The sequence below is a fragment of the Dipodomys ordii genome, unplaced genomic scaffold, assembly GCF_000151885.1.
Source record: "Dipodomys ordii isolate 6190 unplaced genomic scaffold, Dord_2.0 Scaffold27, whole genome shotgun sequence".
Classification (NCBI taxonomy): Eukaryota; Metazoa; Chordata; class Mammalia; order Rodentia; family Heteromyidae; genus Dipodomys; species Dipodomys ordii.
Window position 1 is genome coordinate 9,505,804 of NW_012267243.1, and position 23,580 is coordinate 9,529,383.

At 36.2% G+C, this 23,580-nt stretch overlaps 1 protein-coding gene across 1 annotated transcript in view; it reads right to left on the minus strand.

Annotated features, from left to right (window-relative positions):
* The window catches only part of LOC105985115 (rab GTPase-activating protein 1-like), a 379,696-nt gene that overhangs the window by 242,049 nt on the left and 114,067 nt on the right, over nt 1-23,580 (minus strand). The window contains exons 11-12 of the mRNA XM_013015523.1: nt 17,217-17,310; nt 11,403-11,553 (exon numbers count right to left, since the gene is read on the minus strand). Coding sequence (XP_012870977.1) covers nt 11,403-11,553; nt 17,217-17,310 — 245 coding nt within the window. The remainder of the gene's footprint in view (nt 1-11,402; nt 11,554-17,216; nt 17,311-23,580) is intronic.

Consider the following 23,580-nt stretch of genomic DNA (forward strand, 5'->3'; position numbering starts at 1 on the left):
AATATCAGAGAAAAATGAAAGACCAGGGTGAAGAGGATCAACTAAATTTGATTAAAAAATTATGTTATAGAAAAAGAATTATAGGCAAAGATGTAATTGTGTAATAGGAAACCACTATTCTTATTCTGTAAGAAAAAATAAAAGGTACATTTTTAAATTTATTTTTATTTTTATTGAGATTCCACCTCTCCCCAGTTAGAATGACCACTATCAAGAAAACTAACAATAACAAATGCTGGTGGGGATGCAGCCAAAAGGGAACTCTATTACACTGCTGGTATGAATGTAAACTGGTTCAAGCAATCAAGTAAGCAGTATAGAGGTCTCTTAAAAGATTAAACATAGAGCTACCCTATGACCCAGCAATCCCACTCCTGGGCATTTATCCAATAGGACATCAGCAAAGCCACAGTAAAGGTACCATCACAAACATTTTCATTGCAGCACTGTTTACCATAGCCAAGATATGGAATCAACCTAGATGCACATCAGTGATGAATGGATAAAGAAAATGTGGTATATATACACAATGGAAATCTACTCGTACATTTTCTTATAGTATCTCTAGCACTACTTTTTTTCTTTAATAAAAATAACTCTAGTATCTGCATTTTAAGCTACTAAGAATACAACGCAATTTATTCTTCTTATCCATCTCATTCATTCAACTCATTCATTCATTTTGGGTAGTAAATTCTATAAAGCTATAAATTTTCTCAAAAATATTTTTAGTTTTCAGTTAGATATCAGATCAAATAAGTACAAATAGTACAGACTCAAATGGAATAACTTTATTCTATCAAAAAGTCTCATTTCCTACCACTAGACAAGGTGATAACAGAGAACACAATAGCAACACTGACTCTCAATGAAAATTAGTGTTATTGGCTAACAAACTGCATATAATTTTTTAAGTAAACCATGTAAAGAATAATCATGTAATTTACTACATTTACTGGTCATTTACTAGTAAATTTATCAGTGAAATTTTATCAAATAAAAAATTATATAAGTGATAGTATGACTTGATATTTCAACCCCATGTTCAATAATGTCAATCAATTTTAAGAAAAACATCTAATTGAAGCATTTTGTCTGGAGAATTTACAAGTTTATAATTATAGTACATACTAGAGACTTTTTTTAGCTAGAAGTTTTATTAAAAGCCATCTGCTACAATACTACACTGGAGAACAGAGACAAGACAGGCTTTACTCTGAGTAGTACCAATAATCTGACAGGAATAAACACAATGAGGCTTTATCTATCCATGTAATGCTGAAGAAAACAGGGAACTTGTAGAATCTGAAAACAGGTTACTTTTGTTGTTTCATATTTATCATTCCAAAAAGGATTTTTGGCAGTAAATACCAAAGTAATAGCTCAAACTAGTAACCATTTTGTTTTGTGATACTGGTTTAAGCAAATGTTCTCTGTACTTCATAAAACCCCGTCACTTACAAATTTATAATTTTTTAATCAGAAAATGATTTATTTAGTTTTAAAATTTAATGCTCAAAAATTTGAAGTTTAAAATAATTAATGCTCATTACCAATCTGACACAATAACATTATAAACAATAGGCATTTAAACATTTTAGACACTAATACTATTACGTAGAATAACATTGTGTCATCCCATGATGACCAATGAAGTATTCACTTACAATATCACTCTGATATAACATATTTTTGAGAGTTTTCATTATATATATTTGTTCCAACTAAAATAAACTAGCAACATCCTTTCTATTTAAAAAGAGAATGAGCACTGATCCATGAGCAGTGGATGTAGGAAGGAAAAAAAAAAAACCAGACTCATTTTACCCTCTAAGGATCTCTTCTTAACACAGGCTAAGTCACCAAATGATAGCTGAGTTATATAAGCCACTTCTTTTATTTCACCACTTGATACATATCTATAAACTATATCCAACCTGTTGGCCACAGGTTCACTAACGACTTAAAAACTTTAGAATGTAAGTTGTGTCTTCAGGTTTTAATCTAGCAAACTCCTACTACAGAATTAAATGACTGACTATTTTTCAGAGAATACAAGTCTTAAGTAAGTTTTCAAGAAATATATCCTGTTCCTTTTTTCCTATGTAAACTGAGGCAGGATTTCTATTAAGCAACTCTGTTCAAGCTGAACCATTTCATTAACTAAATTTGAAATCTTACCATTCCCTTAGTAAGAAAAGTCAAATGGTCCAAAAGGAAAGACTAACTGCTGCTTGTCCATGACTGTTAAGTGCCAAATAATCAGGCACCTCTTACTGAAAACCTTCTGGGCATCCATACTCTTCCCACTGAGAGATGGTAAATTCAGATGTACTTGCCACCAAAGGATATAAATACACTCTTGGCTACAAGCACTTGCTGTCTTATTTCTACTCCTAAGTGAGAAGAAGAAAGTCATTTTTAGAAATAATGACATTATTCATCTTATTATTTTTGGCTATGATGCAAGGAAGACAATGAAATTAAATATACCATCATAGTTCCTGTCATAGTAATGTTAGGACTAGAATGCTTGAATAAAAGTGCATACCCGAGTGACACAAGTCTAGCAAAGGAATGTCCTAAGTTCAAACCTCAGTACCTCAAAAATAGACTGTAGGTAGGTACGCAGGCTAAGTACAAGATTATATACGCTTTGAATAAGTTATTTCATAATAGATGTCACTACTGTCCGCATTAAAAGGCAAATTAACAGGGGGAAAGTAACTACCTACTATTCAATATCCTTCCTTTCTTTCTTCATTTAAAATAAAAACACTAAATTTGAGAGTAAATAAGAATATCTTTTTAAAATACTTCCTTTCTTTTCGCAGAGTTAGTAGGTATATGAGAGAATTTGGATCAAACAGATATAGGTGGTACTGCTACTGGGGGCTTAAAGGAAAGTTTTTTAATAGTGATAGGCTTGGTTTAGATATATACAAGACATGTCTATTTTTTTTTTTTGGGTCCGGTCGTGGGGCCTGAACTCTGGGCCTAGACGCTGTCCCTCAGCTCTTCAGCTCAAGGCTAGCGCTCTACCACTTGAGCCACAGCGCCACTTCCAGCTTTTTTCTTTTTGCATGCAAGGCAAGCGCTCTACCACTGAGCCACCTTCCCAGCCCGACATGTCTATTTTTTTGTCCAGACTCATGGGAGGTAAATTCCAAATCTTTTAAATTTCCTAGATAATACAAATATCTTTGTTATTCATGGTGTACCTCTTCACACCAACCACATCTGATATTATATGACTGGGTTCAGACATATCCAAGACCTGTCTTTGTACAGGCTCATGAGGTAACTTCTAAATATTTTTAATTTCCAGGATAATACAAGTGTCTTTGTTATTCATAGTAGGCCACTCCAAGCCAATCACTTCTGATATTACATGCTAATAAGGTGATTCATAGTGGTCCCCTACATAGTTTATTGCCCTAACGAGTAAACTCAAAATAAGGGATAGTAAAGACAACAGAGATGAATTATTTGATTAAAGGGTTGAGGCTCTGATGTATATGATATCAGCCAAATCCCAGGAAAGCAAAAAAGGAGTCCAGAGATTTGAGTCCAACCAGGTGCATGATGATACAATCAATAATGACTATACAACTAAAATTCTGGATGTTGAGATGTAGTGGGTTTCCTGCATTAATGATATTCCATATGAGTATATTACCACGCATTAATACCCACACATTGGACCTCCCTCAACACCTTATTTTACCTTATACATCTTTTCTTTTAGCTGGTATTATTTCATACTCTTAAGCAATTAGGAAACAAAACAAAACTGTAATCATACTTTTCTGAGTTCTATGAGTCATTCCAGCAAACTGGATCTTCAAATATATAGCAGGCTGGTCTGAAACCAGAATGGCTCTAAAGGACTCAAACTTGTGGGAAGTTGCACAAGTCTTAGCAGTCTGTACTGTACCTTTAGCCTCAAGTTTGGCTACTTTACATAGTATTGTTCTTTCCTTTTTTTCTTTTCCAAATATAATGCTCAATGCAGAACAACACCTTATGACAAAGTGGCAAACAAATGCCAGGTTTGTCTGACAGTTTACTCAGAGAAATAGAACATGCAACAAATATTCCAGTAAGAATTTAATGCAAGACCTATGGTACTTAAACACTAAAATGCTGAAAGAACAGAAGACTGGAAATAGGCTTTCCACCACAGTTAAATATCAGAGAACAAGGAGGCTGATGTTGCCACTCAAGACAGAAAACTGCAGAGAACAGGAACCACAGAATAAAGGCAAGTGATTGGGAATAAAATGCCCAGTGGAAGATGCAAAACTTTAGAACCTGAGCTCATTCCTAACAGGAAAAAAAAATCATCACTGGCATAAAGTAACTCAGCCAGCACTCCAGAAGGAAGTTCTGAGTTAGAATCATTAGCCTCCAACTACGATCCATGTATTTCACTCAATGAAAAGAATTATTTTGCTATTCTATATCTTCTTGATCTAAAAGTTTTCTGATAGATTTTTGTGTACTCAAAGCTACCATGTTGTCTGGTACAAATGGTAAATATCACATTTATGAACATACATTGCATCATTAGGAGTTCATACATAATACTGGGAACGATATTCTCTATACCTTTCTCAAAGTTTGAAATCTTTTTTTTTTTCTTGGTCGTGGGCACTGGCCCTCAGCTCATCAGCTCATGGTGAGTGCTCTACCACTTGAGCCACAGGGCCACTTTTGGTTTTCTGGTTTATTGGAGATGAGAGTTTCACAGACTTTCCTTCTCAGGCTGGCTTTGAACAGCAATCCCCAGATCTCAGCCTCCTGACTAGCTAGGATTACAGGTATGAGCCATCAGTGCCCAGCAAAATTTGAAATCTTAAAAATATGAGTCGTCTCTCTGCTCTTTTCTAGCTCCTCTCTAGCTCTTCTCTTTTCCAGCTATTTTCTCTCTTTTCTAGTTCTCTCTTAGCTCTTTTCCCCAGCTCTCTCACTTTCTCTCTCCTTCCCAGCTCTCTCTTTCCCAGGCCTTTCCCCACCGCATGGAGTACCAAGATGGCCTGGTGCCAGCCTGAACGATGAATAAACCTACCCCTCACCTGAATACCACATGCGTGGTGCTGTTCTTACTCGTCTCTTTTTAAAAACCTAACATAAATGGTGCCATGACTCGGATAAAGGGCTTTAAGTCAAGATAGGTGGGATTCCTCTTGTTTTTTTTTTCCCTCTTTTTTCTTGTTTGTTTTTCCCTTTTTGCTCTGAGGAATACCCACAGTTCTGACAGCCTTTTGCAAACCCATCTGTCTGCTGCAGAATCAACGCATCGATACCATTGCTGGCCTTCACATCCATGTCCACACCACTTCTCTACTCTGGTGAGTGAAACTACTCTCTAAGGCTCTCTGTTGCTCAGTCTCTGTTCAGATGTGGCACCACGCCAGAGAGCTCCTATGGCCTTTAGCTGAAAGGCCGGTCACCTCTGAAGCTGAGGACACTTGGTTTTGGGGGCTTGGCCATTTCTTTCTAGAGGGCTCTGGGGGAAGTCGGGATGTTGCTTCTGCCTGGTCAGCTCTCCTTCACTCACCAGACTGACTCTCCTACTCATTTAATGGGGTGCTGCAAGTCATGCCGGAGCCGTGAAACCCCTTTGAAATGCCTCCTGCGCTCCCTGGAAAGCCAGAGCGCCTCATTTTTATGCCGTTCTCAGATGTAGACAGTTTTTGCTACTGCAATGGTAAATGGTCAGAAGTCTGTTTACTTTCAGGCTCTCTTTGCTCTCTCTCTCTCTCTGCCATTCATGTCATGTCCAACTTTCCCTATCTCTCCCTTTCTCTTTACTACATTTTGGCTTGTGCCCTGAAGAGTGTGACACAGGCTAGGTCCCAGGGACCCCCCTCTAGATTCCCTCTCAAAGGCTAGCCAATGTAGGCTTGGTCTATTTGTTCAGGGTTTCTTTGCATTCTTTCAGAAATTCACCATGTTGAATTCGCCATCTTGGCCAGATGGTGGGTTAAGGATTTGGCCCCATCTGACCCTTAACCTCCCACCAAGCTTACTACTCCATCCAGCTATTCTAAGGTGCCTTGCTAACAAGTTGCTCTTTTCACAGGCCCTAGTAACTGAGGCCCAACCACTGATTTGCTTTGTTAGCAAAGATGTCTAAACGTTGTCAAAATTTTAGGTTTTGAGTTTTGCCTTTTGTGTTTTGTGTTGTATATTCTACTGACTATGTGGTTCTAAAATACTGGGCATATAGATGCTAAAATTCTCATCACATCTAATGAGCTTTGTCATTGCAGAATATTTGTTGGTCAGTTCTTGATAAGGAGCAGGTAAGCTCTACTTATTGTACTTGATCTCCTTGTTGCTTTAATTGGAAATAATAAAGGGCTTTTGTGGCAAAAATTGCAGTTCAAAGACAGCCTGGGCTGAAAAATCCCTAAGACTCCATCTCCCAACTAACCTACAAAGAGCCAGGCTGGAAGCACAGCTCAAGACTCTTATCTCTAACCAGCTAAACTCTGCAAGTGGTACTATAACTCAAAGTGATTCAGTGCTGGCCTTGAGCAGAAGTGCTCAGGGCCTTGAGTTCAATCCTCCTTGAATACCAACTGGGACAAGCCATCCCAGCAACGAGTACCTAGACTCAGCCAGTCTGGGGAACAAGGGAACATGGACAGGAGTAAGAGGAGATGATGTCACATCAGCTACTTTGTGCCTGCCCTTTCAAAATTAACCAGAGCCGGGAGGTCAGTAGAAGTAAGAAGCCTGCCCAGCCAATGTCTATACCTGTCTACCTATTAACTGAACAGGAATTTATATTCTTGCCTTTTGTCAGCTGACTTCTCTACCTAGTCGCCAGATGTCAGAAGTGGCTAGGGACATTTCTACCAACATTTTCAGCCCCAAGTCCTTCCTCTTGCCATTTATTTGCTCTCTAGTATTTTTTTTTCCAGCCCCTCAATGCTCATGAGACTTCTCCAGACTTCATCTAAGGACTCACGCCACCAAGGGACTGCTGCTGCTCACTGCCTTCTCTGGGAGGAGACCAAATTCCAGCCTTTTACCCCTATTGTCGACACCCTTTTCAGCAGGAAGTAGCCAGAGAGAATCTGCACCCTGTTTCATGATTATTAAAAGGCTGGAATGTAAGGTCTGCTCCTGGATGGCCAGCAGACTCTACCCTCCTCGCAGCAAAGTCTCCACCCAGTACCTGCATTACCTAGGCAACTGGGACACCTGGAAGAGGTCACATCTGCATCTGCTGAGGTCACATCTGAATTTGATATGGCCACACTTTTCTCTGCCCATACCCTAGATAAGGCCTAGCCCAGGCCCAGAGGGTCTCTCTCTGCTCTTTTCTAGCTCTTCTCTAGCTCTTCTCTAGCTATTTTCTCTCTTTTCTAGTTCTCTCTTAGCTCTTTTCCCCAGCTCTCTCTCTTTCTCTCTCTTTCCCAGATCTCTCTTTCCCAGGCCTTTCCCCACCGCATGGAGGACCAAGATGGCCTGATGCCAGCCTGAACGATGAATAAACCTACCCCTTACCTGAAAAAAAAAAATGAGTCAACAAACCTCTCAGTAAAAGAATAAATATAAACAGCTATCAAAAGTACATTGCTATTGATATGGAAAAGGGATCTAATGTCCAGTTATGATATCTGGATATGTTTGACCAGACATCCCATCAATAAAAAGTATATATGTATATTTGTAGATATATGGGTTTACATACACATGTATTTTATTATGCACCAGAGCTACTTTATTAAAATATTAAAAATACCTTATAAAGCAAAGAAATTTATATGGATTATAAAGAAATAAAAATGAGAAAACCGCTTCAAAAAACAGTACAAATATTCAATACTCAGAATGGATCCCCTATGTTGTATAAATTTTCTAATCAGATGAATGTCACATAACATAAAATTCATTTAAAAGTTTACAATGCATTGGCATTTATTATATTCACAATGTCATATAAACATCACTACTATCTAATTGCAAAGCATTTCAATCATGCCCAAAATAAATGCCACACCTAGTAACAGTGACTCCCTCTTTATTACTCAGCAATTATTAGTGTACCTCTATCTCTACACAGTTGCCTTTTTGTTTTTCTATACTACTCTATGTAAATGAAATAACAAAATATTTGTCATTATTTTGTGTACCAGTTTGTGAAATAGCATTCTGAAAACATTCTAAATCAGTTTTTGTTTGATTTTTGGTCAGTCGTGGGGCTTGAATTCTAGTCCTGGCCACTGTCCCTGAGCTCTTCAGATCAAGGCCAGTGCTCTACCACTTGAGCAACAGCACCACTTCTACTTTTCTGGTGGTTTACTGGAGATAAGAATCTCACAGACTTAAAACGAAAAAAGCCGGAAGTGGCACTGTAGCTCAAGAGGTAGAGTGCTAGCCTTGAGCTGAAGAGCTGAGGTACAGCGCCCAGGTCCAGAGTTCAGGCCCCACGATCGGACACCCCCCCCCAAAAAAAAAGAATCTCACAGACTTTCTTGCCTGGGCTGGCTTTGAACTGCAATCCTCAGGTCTCAGCCTCCTGAGTAGCTAGGATTACAAGAGTGAACCACCAGTGCCCAGGCTAAATCAGTTTTTAACTCATAATTTTTATCATTTCTAAACACTATGTACAAAACCCTATGGACACAGAAGTATATCTTTTCAGCTCTAATTATCAATATGTTATCAAAATTAGAATAGAGTGTCAGCCACTTTCAACAGACATTTTTCCTTGAGGGAGTGGTATTAGGTATTAAATCTATGGCCTCACATGTGTTCTACCAATGAGCTACATCCCAGCTTCTCTTAAGTATTCTTATGACCAATTTAGAACTTATATTTTTATACTAGTGTTTGAACTCAGGACACCTCACACTTGCTGGACAGGACCTCTACCACTCATCTAAGTCTCCCGCCCTGCTAATTCATTGGTTATTTCTGAAATATGATCTTAGTTCCTGCCCAGGCACATGCCTAACACACAATTTTAGGTGTCTCATTGTTACTGGGATGATAGATGCATGCTACTGTGCTCAACTTCTCTGGGTTGAGCTGGAATGTTCTGAATTTTTCTACCTGGGCTGGCCTAGAAACCATGATCTTCACAATCTCAGCTTCTCCCATAGCTTGGGATAACAGGTACATAATCACCCACGTACGAAGTGAAAAAGGGTCTTACAAACTTTTCTGCCTAGGCTGGCTTTGAATCACAATCTGCCCCATTCTTAACCACCTGAGTTGGCTGGGAATATTAACAATAGTTTTAACAATCAATTCCAAATTCCCCTTAATTCTCTGTACAGGTTGTAAATATATCTGAAATTTTCTTATTTCAGATTAAGTATAAATATATAAGTGTTTTTATGGTAAGGCACTCATGTAATTTTCTTTCTTCCTTCCTTCCTTTCTAAAGAACAGAGCTTTATCTTTATAAATAACAGAGCTTTATTTAGCACACGGTTCTGGAAACTGAGAAGTCCAAGATCATAGCACCATCTTCTTAAATACTTTAAGTACTCTTAAAGCACTGTATAACCATGTAGTTTTCAATGACCAAGCAACATAGTAATGTTTAACAAACATTACTTTCAAATATCCTTCTTCATGAATTTATTTCCAAAAGTAATTGCTCTATCATGGTTATTTTAAAAAATCTCATTTATCAGCAGACACATTTTGAGAAAAATAAAAAATATTATTCTTTAAAATCTATTAATCAGAAAAGATTAAGAACTTATAAGCTAAAGACCCACTTGAAACTGCACAGATAATATGCCTCCAATGGCCAACCTGGGCTAGCCAAAGGCAGACCCCACGAACCCTCAGCTCTTAGTCAGCAGGAACAGCACCAAAAGACAAAGTCTAGACAGAACCCAAGTGTTTGACTAGATGGACAAATGCGTGGGCCAAGTGAAATGCAACACAGAACCAGCTTGACTGTCAGCAAGGTGCCAGGAAAGAGGAAGAGGCACAGCAAAATGAAGTAAGACTAAGTGTACAGTGGCTACAGCCACAGTAGGGATCAGAATGGTTTAGAGAGGGTATGGAAGCTGGAAAGCGGGGACGTTGAAGGCCAGGACAGAGTCAAAACAGCCCAATCTTCCTGCCCCCAAAAGAAAGGCATTCACTCCAGAATGGAGATCTTCAGAAACTGTTTTCTAGATGTTGAACTCCCTCAAATAAGGGGTCTGAGTAAGAAGTCTGACAAGGGATGGGAATGGGAAGTTGGTATGTTTGTAGAGAACTGAGGCCCCCAGGAAGCCAAGGACTAGACAATCAAATGATCAGAGTATAAATCTGCCTTTCATCTTTTCTACCACTCTGCCTTGATATTTTAATTTTCCTTTAATGTCTTAGTAAAATTTCTTTTGAAAATTTAAAAAGTAAATAAAAGGAAGAAATTAGCAGGTAAAATCTAAAAGAGATAGCTAACCATCTATTTGGACATAAGCAAAGCAATTTACATTGGAAATGAGGTCTCCTGAAAGCATAAGATCTGGCCAGCTATCCACATAATTTAAATGTAAAGAACAGAAAACTTATTTCACTTAAAAATTATGGTAGAATAACTGAACAATTCTAACTAGAAGTCTTAACTAAAAAGTTCATTAAAAAGTTAGAAAACACTTGTATTTTTGGGGGGGGTCCGGTCGTGGGGCTCTGGGCCTGGGCATTGTCCCTCAGCTCTTCAGCTCAAGGCTAGCGCTCTACGACTCGAGCCACAGCGCCACTTCTGGCTTTTTTTCTTTTTGCTTATGTGGTGCTGAGGAATCGAACCCAGGGCCTTGAGCATGCAAGGCAAGCGCTCTACCACTGAGCCACCTTCCCAGCCCTTAGAAAACACTTATATTATAAATATAGTTGTCCCATGGCGGTTGTAGAGGACTGATTTCAGAACACCTTCCATAGATGTTCAAGTCCATAAATAAAATAGCAGTTATTAACATATCCTATGTACTTTAAAACATCTCTAGATTACTTATCATCTCTAATCAAATATGAATATTACATAATAGTTGCTTACTGTATTATGTAGGAATAATGCTAAGAAAATTAATATACATGTTCAGTACAAGCACAATATTTTATATATACTTAATCTGAAGTTCCTTGAATCCACTGATTAAAAGAAACTCAGGACACAAAGGAATACTATGCTAATTTGGTAAACAGAAATTATTAAGCCACTGGAATTAAAAGAATAAAATAGAGGCATAAAGTGTTCACTTTTAACTAGGCACTGTTTACCATTATCCAACAAGTGTTTGGAATAACACTTGCAGATGTATTGACTATATAACAGCAATGTATTTTAAAGATATTCAAAGAATTTGCAACATATAGGAGCTTTGACAATCAGAATTTATTAGTCCATGAAAGTAATATAATAAAAAGTTTCCTACCTTCGTGATAAGAATTCGGTATCTATCCAGCATTGCCTGGTTGTCATGACAGCGTGCTAGTAACTGCCATACTTCTGCCCTCAGTGCTTCGGGAACACCACTCTTTACCAAACTGGATAGCCCTTTTGGTCGGGAATCAAGGTTACTGTGCCTAAGGAAAGAAGAAAACAAACCATTCACATTTTCATTTGCCACTCCTGAACTGTTACTGCTATAGAAAGCATATTTATTCATTTATATAAAAGTATAAACCTGGATCAGGAGAAAAATGATGAGGGGCATGAAACTAAAATAGTGCTTTAATGTCAACAATGTCTTGACTTTTTTCTGTGTACCATCTTGTTAATTGGTGAGCTACATTATTCCATCTTTGAAAAAATATTTTTCATATTCTCATTTACTCTTTAAATTCATCCTATGAACTTATTCATTACCATGAATGTGTTATAAAATTCAAGCTGACATTTCAAGGCATAAATATAGCCACTTGAATCCCTGAATATGTAATGTAAGAATGTAGGGCAACCTGGCTAGTGAGGTGTCAGGAAGTGGTTTTGGAAGCACATAACAGATCTATCAGACCTTGATAGCATCTGCTTCTCTAAGGTCAGAATGAGTTGGTGAAAAAAGTGCAAAAAGCAAGCTCCGCAATGTAGAAGGCATGGAGAATAGATACTTCTGTTTCCTGTCCAACCTATGTCCTGAACTCAAAGCTCACTGAGAAGCCCTACAACTGACAGCCTAATTTGGAATTCTTTGTTTCACCATAAACCTAAATATGAAGGACCTTCCTGATTTAATTTATCTAAGATGACTTTTTTCTTTGGTTGGTCGTGGGGCTTGAACTCTGGGCCTGGGGTCCCTCAGCTCTTCAGCTCAAGACTAACACTCTACCACTTGAGCCAAAGCATCACTTCCGGCTTTCTTGTGGTTTATTGGAATAAGAGTCTCCCTGACTTTCCTGCCAGGACTGGCTTTGAACTTTGATCCTCAGATCTCAGCCTCCTGAGTAGCTAGGATTACAGACATGAGCCACCAGTACCCGGCCTAAGATGAATTTTTTTTTTGTAAGAAGAGTTCATTATTGTTTCCATTTTGGATTTGTCTTGCTAATTTATTTTGACTTCAAGCACTCCCTAAGAGAAAAACACAAATGTTCTGATCATTACCAGAACCTCTGTAACTATCTTGCTGGAGAAGCAACACATACTTACTAGCCTTACTCCTTCTCAAGGGTGTTTAGAATCAGAACAAGGGCAAATATATCATGTCTTAAAGTTAGTGATTACATGTAAGAATGCCACTATGTTAACTTGCCATCTGATAAAAAAAATTCAATTAGAGTTCCCAGGCTTATGAATGGAATTCTACTCACTTTTCCAAGTTGTCTAGCTTAAACCTAAAACAATGCTCTATGACTTTTTGTTCAGACAATACTTTTTTGCTTTTGCTCACTTTTGATCTGAGAGCTGACCCTGGTGCGACTATCTGCACTTCAAACCTTGATGATACATCCTACTATGTTATAATACCTCAGGTTCTGAAATCAAATGTTAAGCCTGAATAAAAGTCATGGAATCCACAAAATTGAACTCTCACACAATTGTCTTAATTATACACACTCTTTCATCTCCAGTCTAGATCTGAACTGTGACAGTCCTTTCTGCAAAAAAAAAAAAAGTTCAATATTTTCTCTCCCCCATACTTCTATAAATAGGTATCTTTAAGAAAAACTATAATAACTTAAATTCAGGCAAACTCATCACATTACTATTTTAAATAACTTTAAGATTTATGTCCATTCTGCTTTCAGGTAGCTAAACTTAGATTTAGGTGTTAAGAGAACCTAAGCTGATAGTGTTGACATGCTTAAAGCAAACTGAAGTAGGAAGATGTAGCCCTCACAGAACTGACCATGATTAAAGAATATAATTACATTCCTAAGTGACAAAAGTACATTTCAAAAATAATATGTGGATGTTATTTTAAATATACATATACACACTATTTTGAAACATGTTTTTAAACACGTACTAGGAAAAATACGGAAGAACATGCTCCAAAGTATCCCTTTCATTTTGATTTACTGCCTGAAATGTTTGCAATGATTTTAAATTCTTTTATAGTCATAAAGTCAAAGTTTCAATTCTTTCAATTTCTCTTATAGATTTGAATTAAAATACAATTGTAGTTTGGAAAAATTAACAAAATAGATAAATATGTTCCGCAAACTAAGGAAAAAAGTGGGGCAAGCATTGTGGTACATTCCTGTTAAGTCCAGCACTCAAGAGGCAAAGGTAGGAGGATCTCAAGTTGAGGCTAGCTCAGCCTTCAGAGCAAGTTCTACATCACAAAGCTTCTGTTTCAACAACCACTCAAAAAAAAAAAAAGTAGAGAAAGAGTATTACTTATTCCTGAGAATTATAGCTGAATAAAGCATTAGATATTTGGAATTCCCTTAAGTTGCCTGTTCTCCACAACCCAATGAGTTTAATATTATTAAAAATAGTATGTCACATGAGAGTATCTGTTATGAAATTTGTTATTGCTTAGTCTTTGTTGTAATTTAATGTTTGCTTCTGAGTAACCTTTTTGAAAGAAAAACATGGTTGAAAATACTTCAAACTGTACTTAGTACAGAATGTGAATTAAGTAAAAGCAACAGTATAAGTGTGCAAAGTATTCCCTTTGAAGTTAAAGACAAGATGTTCCAAATTATGACCCCCGTTACTGTACAAATAAATACTGTAAAAATTTAAAGGAAATTCAAAGTAATTCATATTACATGTTGTACAGAGATCAGTAAGTCATTGCTGTGATTTTAATAGGTAACTTCAGGTAAAAGAAAACGTTATTAAGCAAAAAAAACTTTATTAAGCTTCACATAAGAATTGATTATACTGTCTTCTACACTGCACATAAAATTTCTCAAAACTGTATACACATTATCTCTTTTCTTTCCCTCACTCACTTCTTAACCCAGTTCATCATGGCTTCTCCATTTCTTTTTGAAAAGTTCTCTTGAAGTAATCTGTGACTTCTCTTCATTCCACTGAGTTCAAGTGGCATTTTTCAATCCCCTTGAAGAACTGAATACTCTTTTACTTGAACTTTCACTATTTCCCTCTGCTCCAATGACAAAGCAGTCAGTCCTTCTTTATGCCTCTTCATAAACTCAGTCCTCAGTTCTCATGGTTTCTCAATTACCTCTTTCAGATCTTGCCTACAGTGATCTAATTCTTTTGCTTTTGTTTGTAGGCACTATTACTTCTATCCCTTATAGTCTGAGCTCTAGAGGCTCAAAAGCACCAGAAAAATCATCATTTCCTAGTCTGGATTCATATGGTTCTCACTAAGTCTGAATTGTTTTCTATACTATTATCCCACCTTCAATAATTGTTGACACAATATACAAACTGAAAACCTAGGCGTTATTCTCGTCATTACTCTCTCCTCCGCATAGTCCATTACTAATCCATCACCAAGTCAAACAAATCTCATTTTTCCAAACTCTCCAAAGTCAATGCACTCCTATCCCTCAACTGCAACTAACTGTATCTACCACAGACCTCTGTAATGAAATTCCAGCATCCATTTGTCCTATTACAATATATCTCCAACACAGCAGGCAGAATAATGTGAACAATCAGTTTGATTAAATAAATATTCAGTAGGCTCAACGTTTGTATAATCATCTCCCTAAGATTTTGAAAGTAGAAGATATATATAGGCATACATATGCATATATCTCTTAAAATTAATACTCAACTGACACCAATAAACATTTTACCAAGATATAACTCAATTCAATCAATATTCAGCTTCTAGCCGATCTCATTTATTTGTTTATCCAGGAATAATGAAAATACCTTTTCTTTGCTCTTGAAAACCTAGATGTAATTTATCTTTACAACCTAATGTTAAACAATACACATGGCTCACATGACACTATTGATTAAAAGTCTTAATTTACTGAAAAGTAATTCTGTATCTAATATCTTCTTAACAGGACTAAGCAAATTCCTATGACCAAAGAAAATAATTTGTTTAGTGAAATAATTGCCCCCAACATTTCCAATAAAAAATATATGTACATAGGGCCATTGCTTTAATAAAACATTAACTGCAGCTATCAGAAACCTGGAAATAGAAGAATTACTATGGAATATAGTGATTTCTGCCCAAGAAACAAGATAGATACCTAATACTATCAATTAAAAGTCGCACATAAACCAAATATCTACTAATTATTTGGTAATCATCTAGTTTTTGTAATGCACAAACACAAATTCAGAATCTGTTCTTTACTTGTATATTCTAAGTACCTAAGACATATATCTGACACATAGAAGGCATTCAATATATTTTTGATAAATGGATGAATGCAGTTATAAAGTGAAACAAATATGACCAACTATTAAGATTAGACAGAAAAGAATGCTTTCTAAATAATCAAAAGCTGTTATTATTTATCTAGCTGATTTCCTATGTTTTAGAAGGGGATTTTCTTAAAGTTACAATAGGCACATAGAACTTTTTTGTATTTTCAAATTTGTTTACTTGTGGAGAAAATTTCAAAGGAAGTAATATTTTAAACAAAAGCAGTAGAAATCAAGAGATGAGAAAATCATTGAATGTGACCACTGAGAGGTTGACAATGAAATAGGACAATTTTAATAAAGATATAGTGAAAGTAGGTGGCTAGAAGATATAGAACAACAGTCCTACCATTCAAAAAGTTTTCTCTGAAAGCGAAAAAATTAAAACAGAAATTACAAGATGGAGTAGCAGCAAGTAAAGCTGGAATTTTCCTTACCCAAAGTGAAACCGGTATGTAAAATTTATATACATAATTAAAAGCATAGTAAAGGAATTGCCTAGCATATGCAAGCCCTAGCATTATCACTCTATGTTCAACAAAGTAATCTTGCTACCATTTTGTTCAATTTCTAAGTTTTTCCATCACAAATTCTCCCTCTCTCCTGTTCTTCCTTTTTCATCATGCTTCTTCCATCTCACTCACTTTCTCTCAATTTCTTTGATAAGCTTTTACTCCAATTTCTTTTTTTATTGTGAAAATACCATACAGAGGGGTTACAATTACATCGGCAAGGTAATGAGTGTATTTCTTATCAAACATTGTTGCCTCCTCCTTTGTTTCCCCTTACTATCCCTTCCCATTTCCCCCCACCGCGCGCACACACACACACACGCACACAAACAAAATGGCTTTTTAAAAAAAAGATGTTTGGGGCTGGAAAGGTGGCTCAGTGGGAGAGTGCTTGACTTGCATGCATGAGACCCTGGTTCGATTCCTCAGCACCACATAAATAGAAAAAGGCTGAAGTGGTGCTGTGGCTCAAGCGGTAGAGCACTAGTCTTGAGCTGAAGAGCTGAGGGACAGTACCCATGCTCAGAGTTCAAGCCCCACGACTGACAAAAAAAAAAAAAAAGATGTTTGTATCTACTTGACTTCTTAGTGGACTTGCTAACTATGTTTCTTTGAGTAGCAAAATGAAATTTTAGCTGGCACAGATGGCTCAGACTTGTAATCCTAGCTACTCAGTAGTCTGAGATACCTGAGAATCATGATTCAAATCCAGTTAAGGAAGTAAAATTTGTGAGACTCTTACCTCCAATTAACCATCCAAAAGAGCAAGAAGTAGAGCTATGGTTTAAGTGGTGGAGTACTAGCATTAAGCATGCCTGGTACGTGCATGAACTTGTATTTTACTTAAACACATAGAACTTAATTAAAATAAGCTAATTATAAATATATAAATATAAAATTCTAACAAGAAAATAATATTTTACCATCGTCCTAGCAATTCTCCCCAAGAATATAAGATCTTCTCAGGACAATCCTTAGAAACATCACCTGTTCCACTTGAGAGTTCATTATCACTTTCTGTAGAAGAAACACAATACAAAACACTGTATATTACATTATATATTACAGTAGGTAATTTAAAATATCAATATTTTTAAATCAAGCAATATTTTATATTACTGTGTCCACTGAAATAACTGAACTTTTCTTTAATATAATTTATTTTTAATACCTAAATACTTTTAAAGAAATTTTAAAAAATTCACATCCACAGATTACATTTCATTAAATGGTAATGTTTATAATAAACAACTTTATCCAAAGAAAACAATATTAAAAGCCAGTGGATGGGGCTGGAAAGGTGACTCAGTGGTAGAGCGCTTGCCTTGCATGCATGAGGCCCTGGGTTTGATTCCTCAGCACCACATAAGCAGAAAAAAAAAAGCTGGAAGTGAAGCTATGTCTCAAGTGGTAGAGTGCTAGCCTTGAGCTAAAGAGCTGAGAGACAGCGCCCAGGCCCAGAGTTCAGGCCCATGACAGGACCAAAAAATAAATAAAAATAAAAATAAAAGCCAGTGTTAACCATTGGGCAAAGTAAGAAGTCATAGACCCCATTCCTCATTTCAACTGTGTTATCCTTTCCACCTTCTACATGTGGACATATCACCAAATACAGACAATTCCCTTGGACAAGAAATCAAAATAAATCATCCAGCTTCCCTAGCATTCCAAGATGTTGTTTGGAAAAGCCATTCAGTTTCAGTTCACTAGAGGAAAGGGCATGGCTTGACCTCATGAGAGTTTCAGATAAACAAGGAAATCTTGGTGGTACCTGCCAGCTGTAGCACCAGATCGGAGAAAAAAGCCAAGCTTTCACCACATCAGAAAGGTTAAGTTGGTTATCTTTAGAACCATGGTGAGAACAATCTAACTTGAGCACTTAAGATTACTAGAATCTACAACCAGCCTCAGAATCACCCAACAATTCTGGGAGGTCCTGGTATGCAAGGTCCTAAAAATCCAAGGAGATACCCATCTCTGTTCATTTTGTGATTACTGGTGTTGTTGTTTTAAAGAGGGTTATAGGGACTGGAACTGCTTTGATCTAGCAGGTTAATATCCCCTCAACTCTGACAAAAGCTCATCCCATGGGTATATCTACCCACACAAGACAGCAACATCCACAATCTAAAAATATAAAAAGTAAATACCTAATAGCTGTACAGATCAGTGACTATAGCTATAACCCAAGCTGTAGCAGCACTGCCTAATGGTAGATTCTACACAAAAGAATTGCCTGGCTAGGGAATACATTTTATAACCAAGCTGTTAAGAAGCAATCACACTGCCCAGCCAAAGTAGGTCTACCTGATAATTAAGCCCGGCCAGTGGTCTCATCAGTTAAGTGGAGCCCAACTAGTACTGCCATCTGATACCTGAGCAAAGGCTTCAGGCCAGTAAGCCAGAGAATTCATATCAAGTACTACAGTATTGCCAGTGACACATCCAAAATCACAAGACAGGCTAAACAGTAAAACTTTATCCTTGCAAAAGAACCTATGTAAAGATCTGAAGAGAGATTATCCCCTCAAATGCAAAGAAAACACAAGGACATGAGGATTATGATGAATAAAAGAATTGTGACACCTCCAAAATAAATAATACATCTTCAATAACAGATATGAAGACCTATGAAATGGCTTAACAAAGAATTCAAAATGATACTCATAAGGAACCTCACTGAACTATAAGGAAATATGGATAGAAAACAATGAAATGGAAATGTATGAAAAGTGAAGAATAATGACCAAAAAACAGGTGCAACTGAAAAGAATGAGACACCGTAAGAGATAAAACCTTCACATAAAAAAGTTGCAGAAAGAAAAGCACTAGAAAGCATATTTAAAGAAACAATGGCTAGGCAAGACATAGTAACACATGCATGTATTTAGAAGGTAGAGATATGATATTTGAAATCACCTAATCAGAGAAGTAAAAAGACAAAATGAAAAAGAGTGACAAAAACCTGTAGATGATATCAGGAACAGTTGAAATCTTCACATAATGGAACTGAAGAAGAAAGAACACCATAAACCATATTTAAAGAAATAAGGGTGGGAGAGGAAGTATTCACACATGTCCAGCTTCTCAGAAGGTAGAAAAAGGAGAATTACCATTCCCAGCTACTTGGTGGTAGAAGTAGGATTACAGGGGACAAATACAGCTAGAATACTCAATGTGTATATGTGGACAAAGAAAGTGGGAAATGTGAAGTAAGTCTAGGGGAAAGAAACATGATGATGGCAGAATGATGAAATGGATAATTATGATCAAGAAGCACTAAACACTTAGATGTTTAATCTTTTAAGGAACCTCCATACTGCTTTCCAGAGTGGTTGTACCAGTTTACATTCACACCAACAGTATAAGAGTGTTCCTTTTTGGCCACATCCCCGTTAGCATTTGTTATTGTAGTTTTCCTGATAATGGCCATTCTACCTGGAATGAGGTGGTATCTCAATGTTGTTTTGATTTGTATTTCTTTTATGGCCAGAGATGTTGAACACTTCCTCATATGTCTATCTGCCATTTTTACTTCTTCCTCTGAGAAGTCTCTCTTTAAGTCTTTAGATCCGTTATTGACTAGGTTATTGAGTTTTTGAAGGATGCCCACTCCCTCCACTCCTCTTCAACATAGTGCTGGAATTCCTAGCAAGAGGAAGAAGGCAAGGGAAAAACATAAAGGGAATCTAAATACGAAAAGAAGTAAAGCTATTCCTCTTTGCAGGCAATATGATCCTGTATTTAAGAAACCATATGGAGTCCTCACCCAAGCTACTTGAGTTAATCCAAAACTTTGGCAAAGTAGCAGGGTGTAAAATCTACCCAAAAAATCAGTAGCTTTCCTGTATAACAAGAAGAGTGAGTCTGAAATCAGGAAAGCAACCCCATTTGTAATTGTCTCAAAAAAAAAATTTTAAACCTAGGAATTAACTTAACCAAAGATCTGAAGGACCTCTATTTTGAAAACTTTAAAATTCTGGAAAAAGAAATTAAAGCAGACTTAAGGAAACTGAAAAACTTCCCATACTCTTGAATAGAAAGAATTAACATTATAGAAATGGCAATTCTACCCAAAGCAAAATACAAATTCAATGCAATACCCATCAAAATCCCAACAACTTTCTTCAAGGTAAAAGAGAAATCAATCCAAAAATTCATATGGAATAATAAAAGGCCCAGAATAGTAAAAACAATCTTTAGCAGGGAAAACAATGCTGGAAGAATATGAATACCAAACATCAAACCATAGTAATAAAAATAGCTTGGTACTGGCACAAAGATAGACCTGAGGACCAAAGGAACAGAAGACCCAGAAATAAGCCCCCAAACATAACAGCCATCTAATATTCAATAAAGGGGCCAAAAACACAGGTTAGAAGAAAAGCAGCCTCTTCAACAAAATGGTGTTGGCAAAATTACATTTAGAAAACTGAAGGTAGATACTCATTTATCACCCTATTCCAGAATCAACTCTAAATGGATCTAAGACATGAATGTAAGCCCAGAAAGGGGGAAACTCTAGGCCTTCTAGGCACAGGTTGAAACTTCCCAAGAAAAGATCCAGAATTACAACAAATCAAAGAAAGACTGGATAAATGGGATTGCACCAAACTGAAGAGCTTCTGCATGGCAAATGACATAGCTGGCAAAATAAATTGAAAGCCTATAGAAGCCTAGAGAACAGCAGAAGATTTTCACTAGCTATGCATCAGACAATGCATCTATAAAATTTTTATGAAAACATTCTGATCACATTCTCTATGTAGGCATTTGATATCTGCAGCATTAATGCTTTATATGTCTTTTCCCCTCTCCTGGAATCCAAGCTCTCTGAATGCTGAAGCTGTGTCTTATTAATCTATATAGAAGGCTTTTAACATATAACAACACTCAAGTGAGGAAGTAAACTAGAAGGATTTCTTTTGATTTCATTCAAAAGTAAAGTGTAAGGATTTCAATATTATTATTATAAGTTTTAGATTATGTTCATAAGCTTAGTAAAAGGAATAAAAATATTAGAGAGAGAAAGATGAAGACTCATAGGGATGGTGACAACAGAAGAACATTTCCTCTTTTAACTATACCAGCAGCAAAGGGAAAGTTTGAAGATGATTTTCTTCAAAAAAGGTTAAAAAGATTTCCATATTAATAGTCTCAAGTTCTTATATCCAAGTTTAGAGTTAAAAGAGCTCCCTGAAAGACTATCTTAATTTATGTCATAGCATTGAGGGGACAATGATAACTTCATTCTCTTTTCATGAGCATTGTTCCTCATCTACTGCAGTTCCTCTACAGTATATCAGTCCATTTCAAAAAGGAGAATTAACCAGAATGCTCCAGAGAGCATCAATCCATTCAGCAGGTCTCCTACTTTCTTCCATTTAAACATCTGTTAAATGCAAGCAACCTAACTCCCATGACACTGTATAAATTAAATGAAAGTATATATAAAGCACTAAACAGTGCCTGAGGCACACAGGGGTATTCAATCAGTAGCTGCTGTTACTATTACTCCTGTTATTTTTATTATTCAAGTCTTCATTTTCTGGCTTCATTTTCAAAGTCACTAGAAAACTATTTCAAGTTTTTTTTTTATTCCAGGTTAATGTTGTTTCTTATTATCCACTGATTTTGAATATTTAAGAGCAACAGCTAATTGTATAAATATACAATTGTAGAAGTATACAAAGTATAAGAGTGTATTTTTACATCAAACAAAATAAACATTCATGCTATTTCAATTAAACTAATTTAAGGTTCCTGTCTTAAACTTTTGCCACTCCTTGCTCTAAAACCCTATTAGCAATGTTTTTTTCATTGTACTCATAAAAGAAAAACTTCAGAAGTAGAATGAATCAAAATTATAAAGTATACATATATACATATATACACACATACAAAGATAAACATATATGTACAATTGTTTTTAAAATAAGGTTAAACATAACTTTTAATATTAGGGTCAAATAAGTATAAAATATCTTTGTTTTCTTTTTCTTGAGAACCCCTGAGAAAGGGTTTTGCTAAGAAGCATGACCTGGCCTTTAGTTCTCCTGTCTCAGACTACTGAGTGTTGAGAATATATGGATTTTCTTAACTAAATACTCATTAAAGGACTGAAAAATAAAGCAGAGATGAAATGTGATTATGTTTTCACAGCAGTCATATTTTTTCTGTATTTTATTCTTTATAGTAAAAGAACTTTCTCTTAATTTTATCCTTCTGTGTATGTAACTGCTTGCTGAAAATAATACACACAAGTTCAGGTTTCCAGAAACCCTCTTCCAACCATACAGCAGTTAGGGGAAAAACCCAAATTTTATTAATCCTGCAAAAGCTCAAAGAACACAGATCTACGAAGTTAACAACACTACCTGTTAATGCATAATAGCATAAAAATATTTCAAAATCAATAATGTCATTTGGACAGCTAAAAATATATTTTTTATATTTTTACATGCACTTAGAATATACTTGTTCAAATAGACACTGATATAGTTGTCCATATGTCATATATATATCCTATATATGCCATGTATCTATATATCCACATCTGCATATATCATTTGTTAACTAAAGTTAACACAAGAATCATCTTTAATTTCTGAAATATTAATAACATTCCCTACCATCAAAGACAAATTATTATTTATATATAGAGAAAAGAAAATACTTAAGGTAGAAAAACCATTGCTTGAATAATTTCTTTCCCAAATAAATAATCATTACATTCTAAATCTACTTTTAATCTCCAATTAATAAGCCCTGTAGTTGCCAAGTAATAAAAACATATCATTAAGTGTTGAAAGAAGTCAATGATACTCAAGAGAACTACAAAAGCCAGTACACCATAACTAGAAGACAATTAACAATATTATGCAAACTGTTTTCTTTTTTTTATTTTTTATTGTGAAAATACTGTACATAGGGGTTACAATTACATGGGCAAGATAATGAGTACATTTCTTATCAAGCATTGTAGCCTCCTCCTTTGTTTCCCCTTCCCATCCCTTCCCAGCCTCCCCCCGCCCTCCCACCCAATCCTCCCCCCCATACACACACACCAAAGTTGTAAAGTTCGTTTTCGACATGACAACTTGTACTTCTCATTGTTGCAACGGGTCCACCTGTATACTTATTTAAACGACTTGTTTTTCCCGTTCCCCTCCACAAATTATATTGACATCAAATACAGTGAAAGCCGGGGGTTATACTGTGGGGGAGGGACATACAAAGCAACAAAGAAAGAATCTTATAAATGCGTTAGAAACAAATGCATGAAAG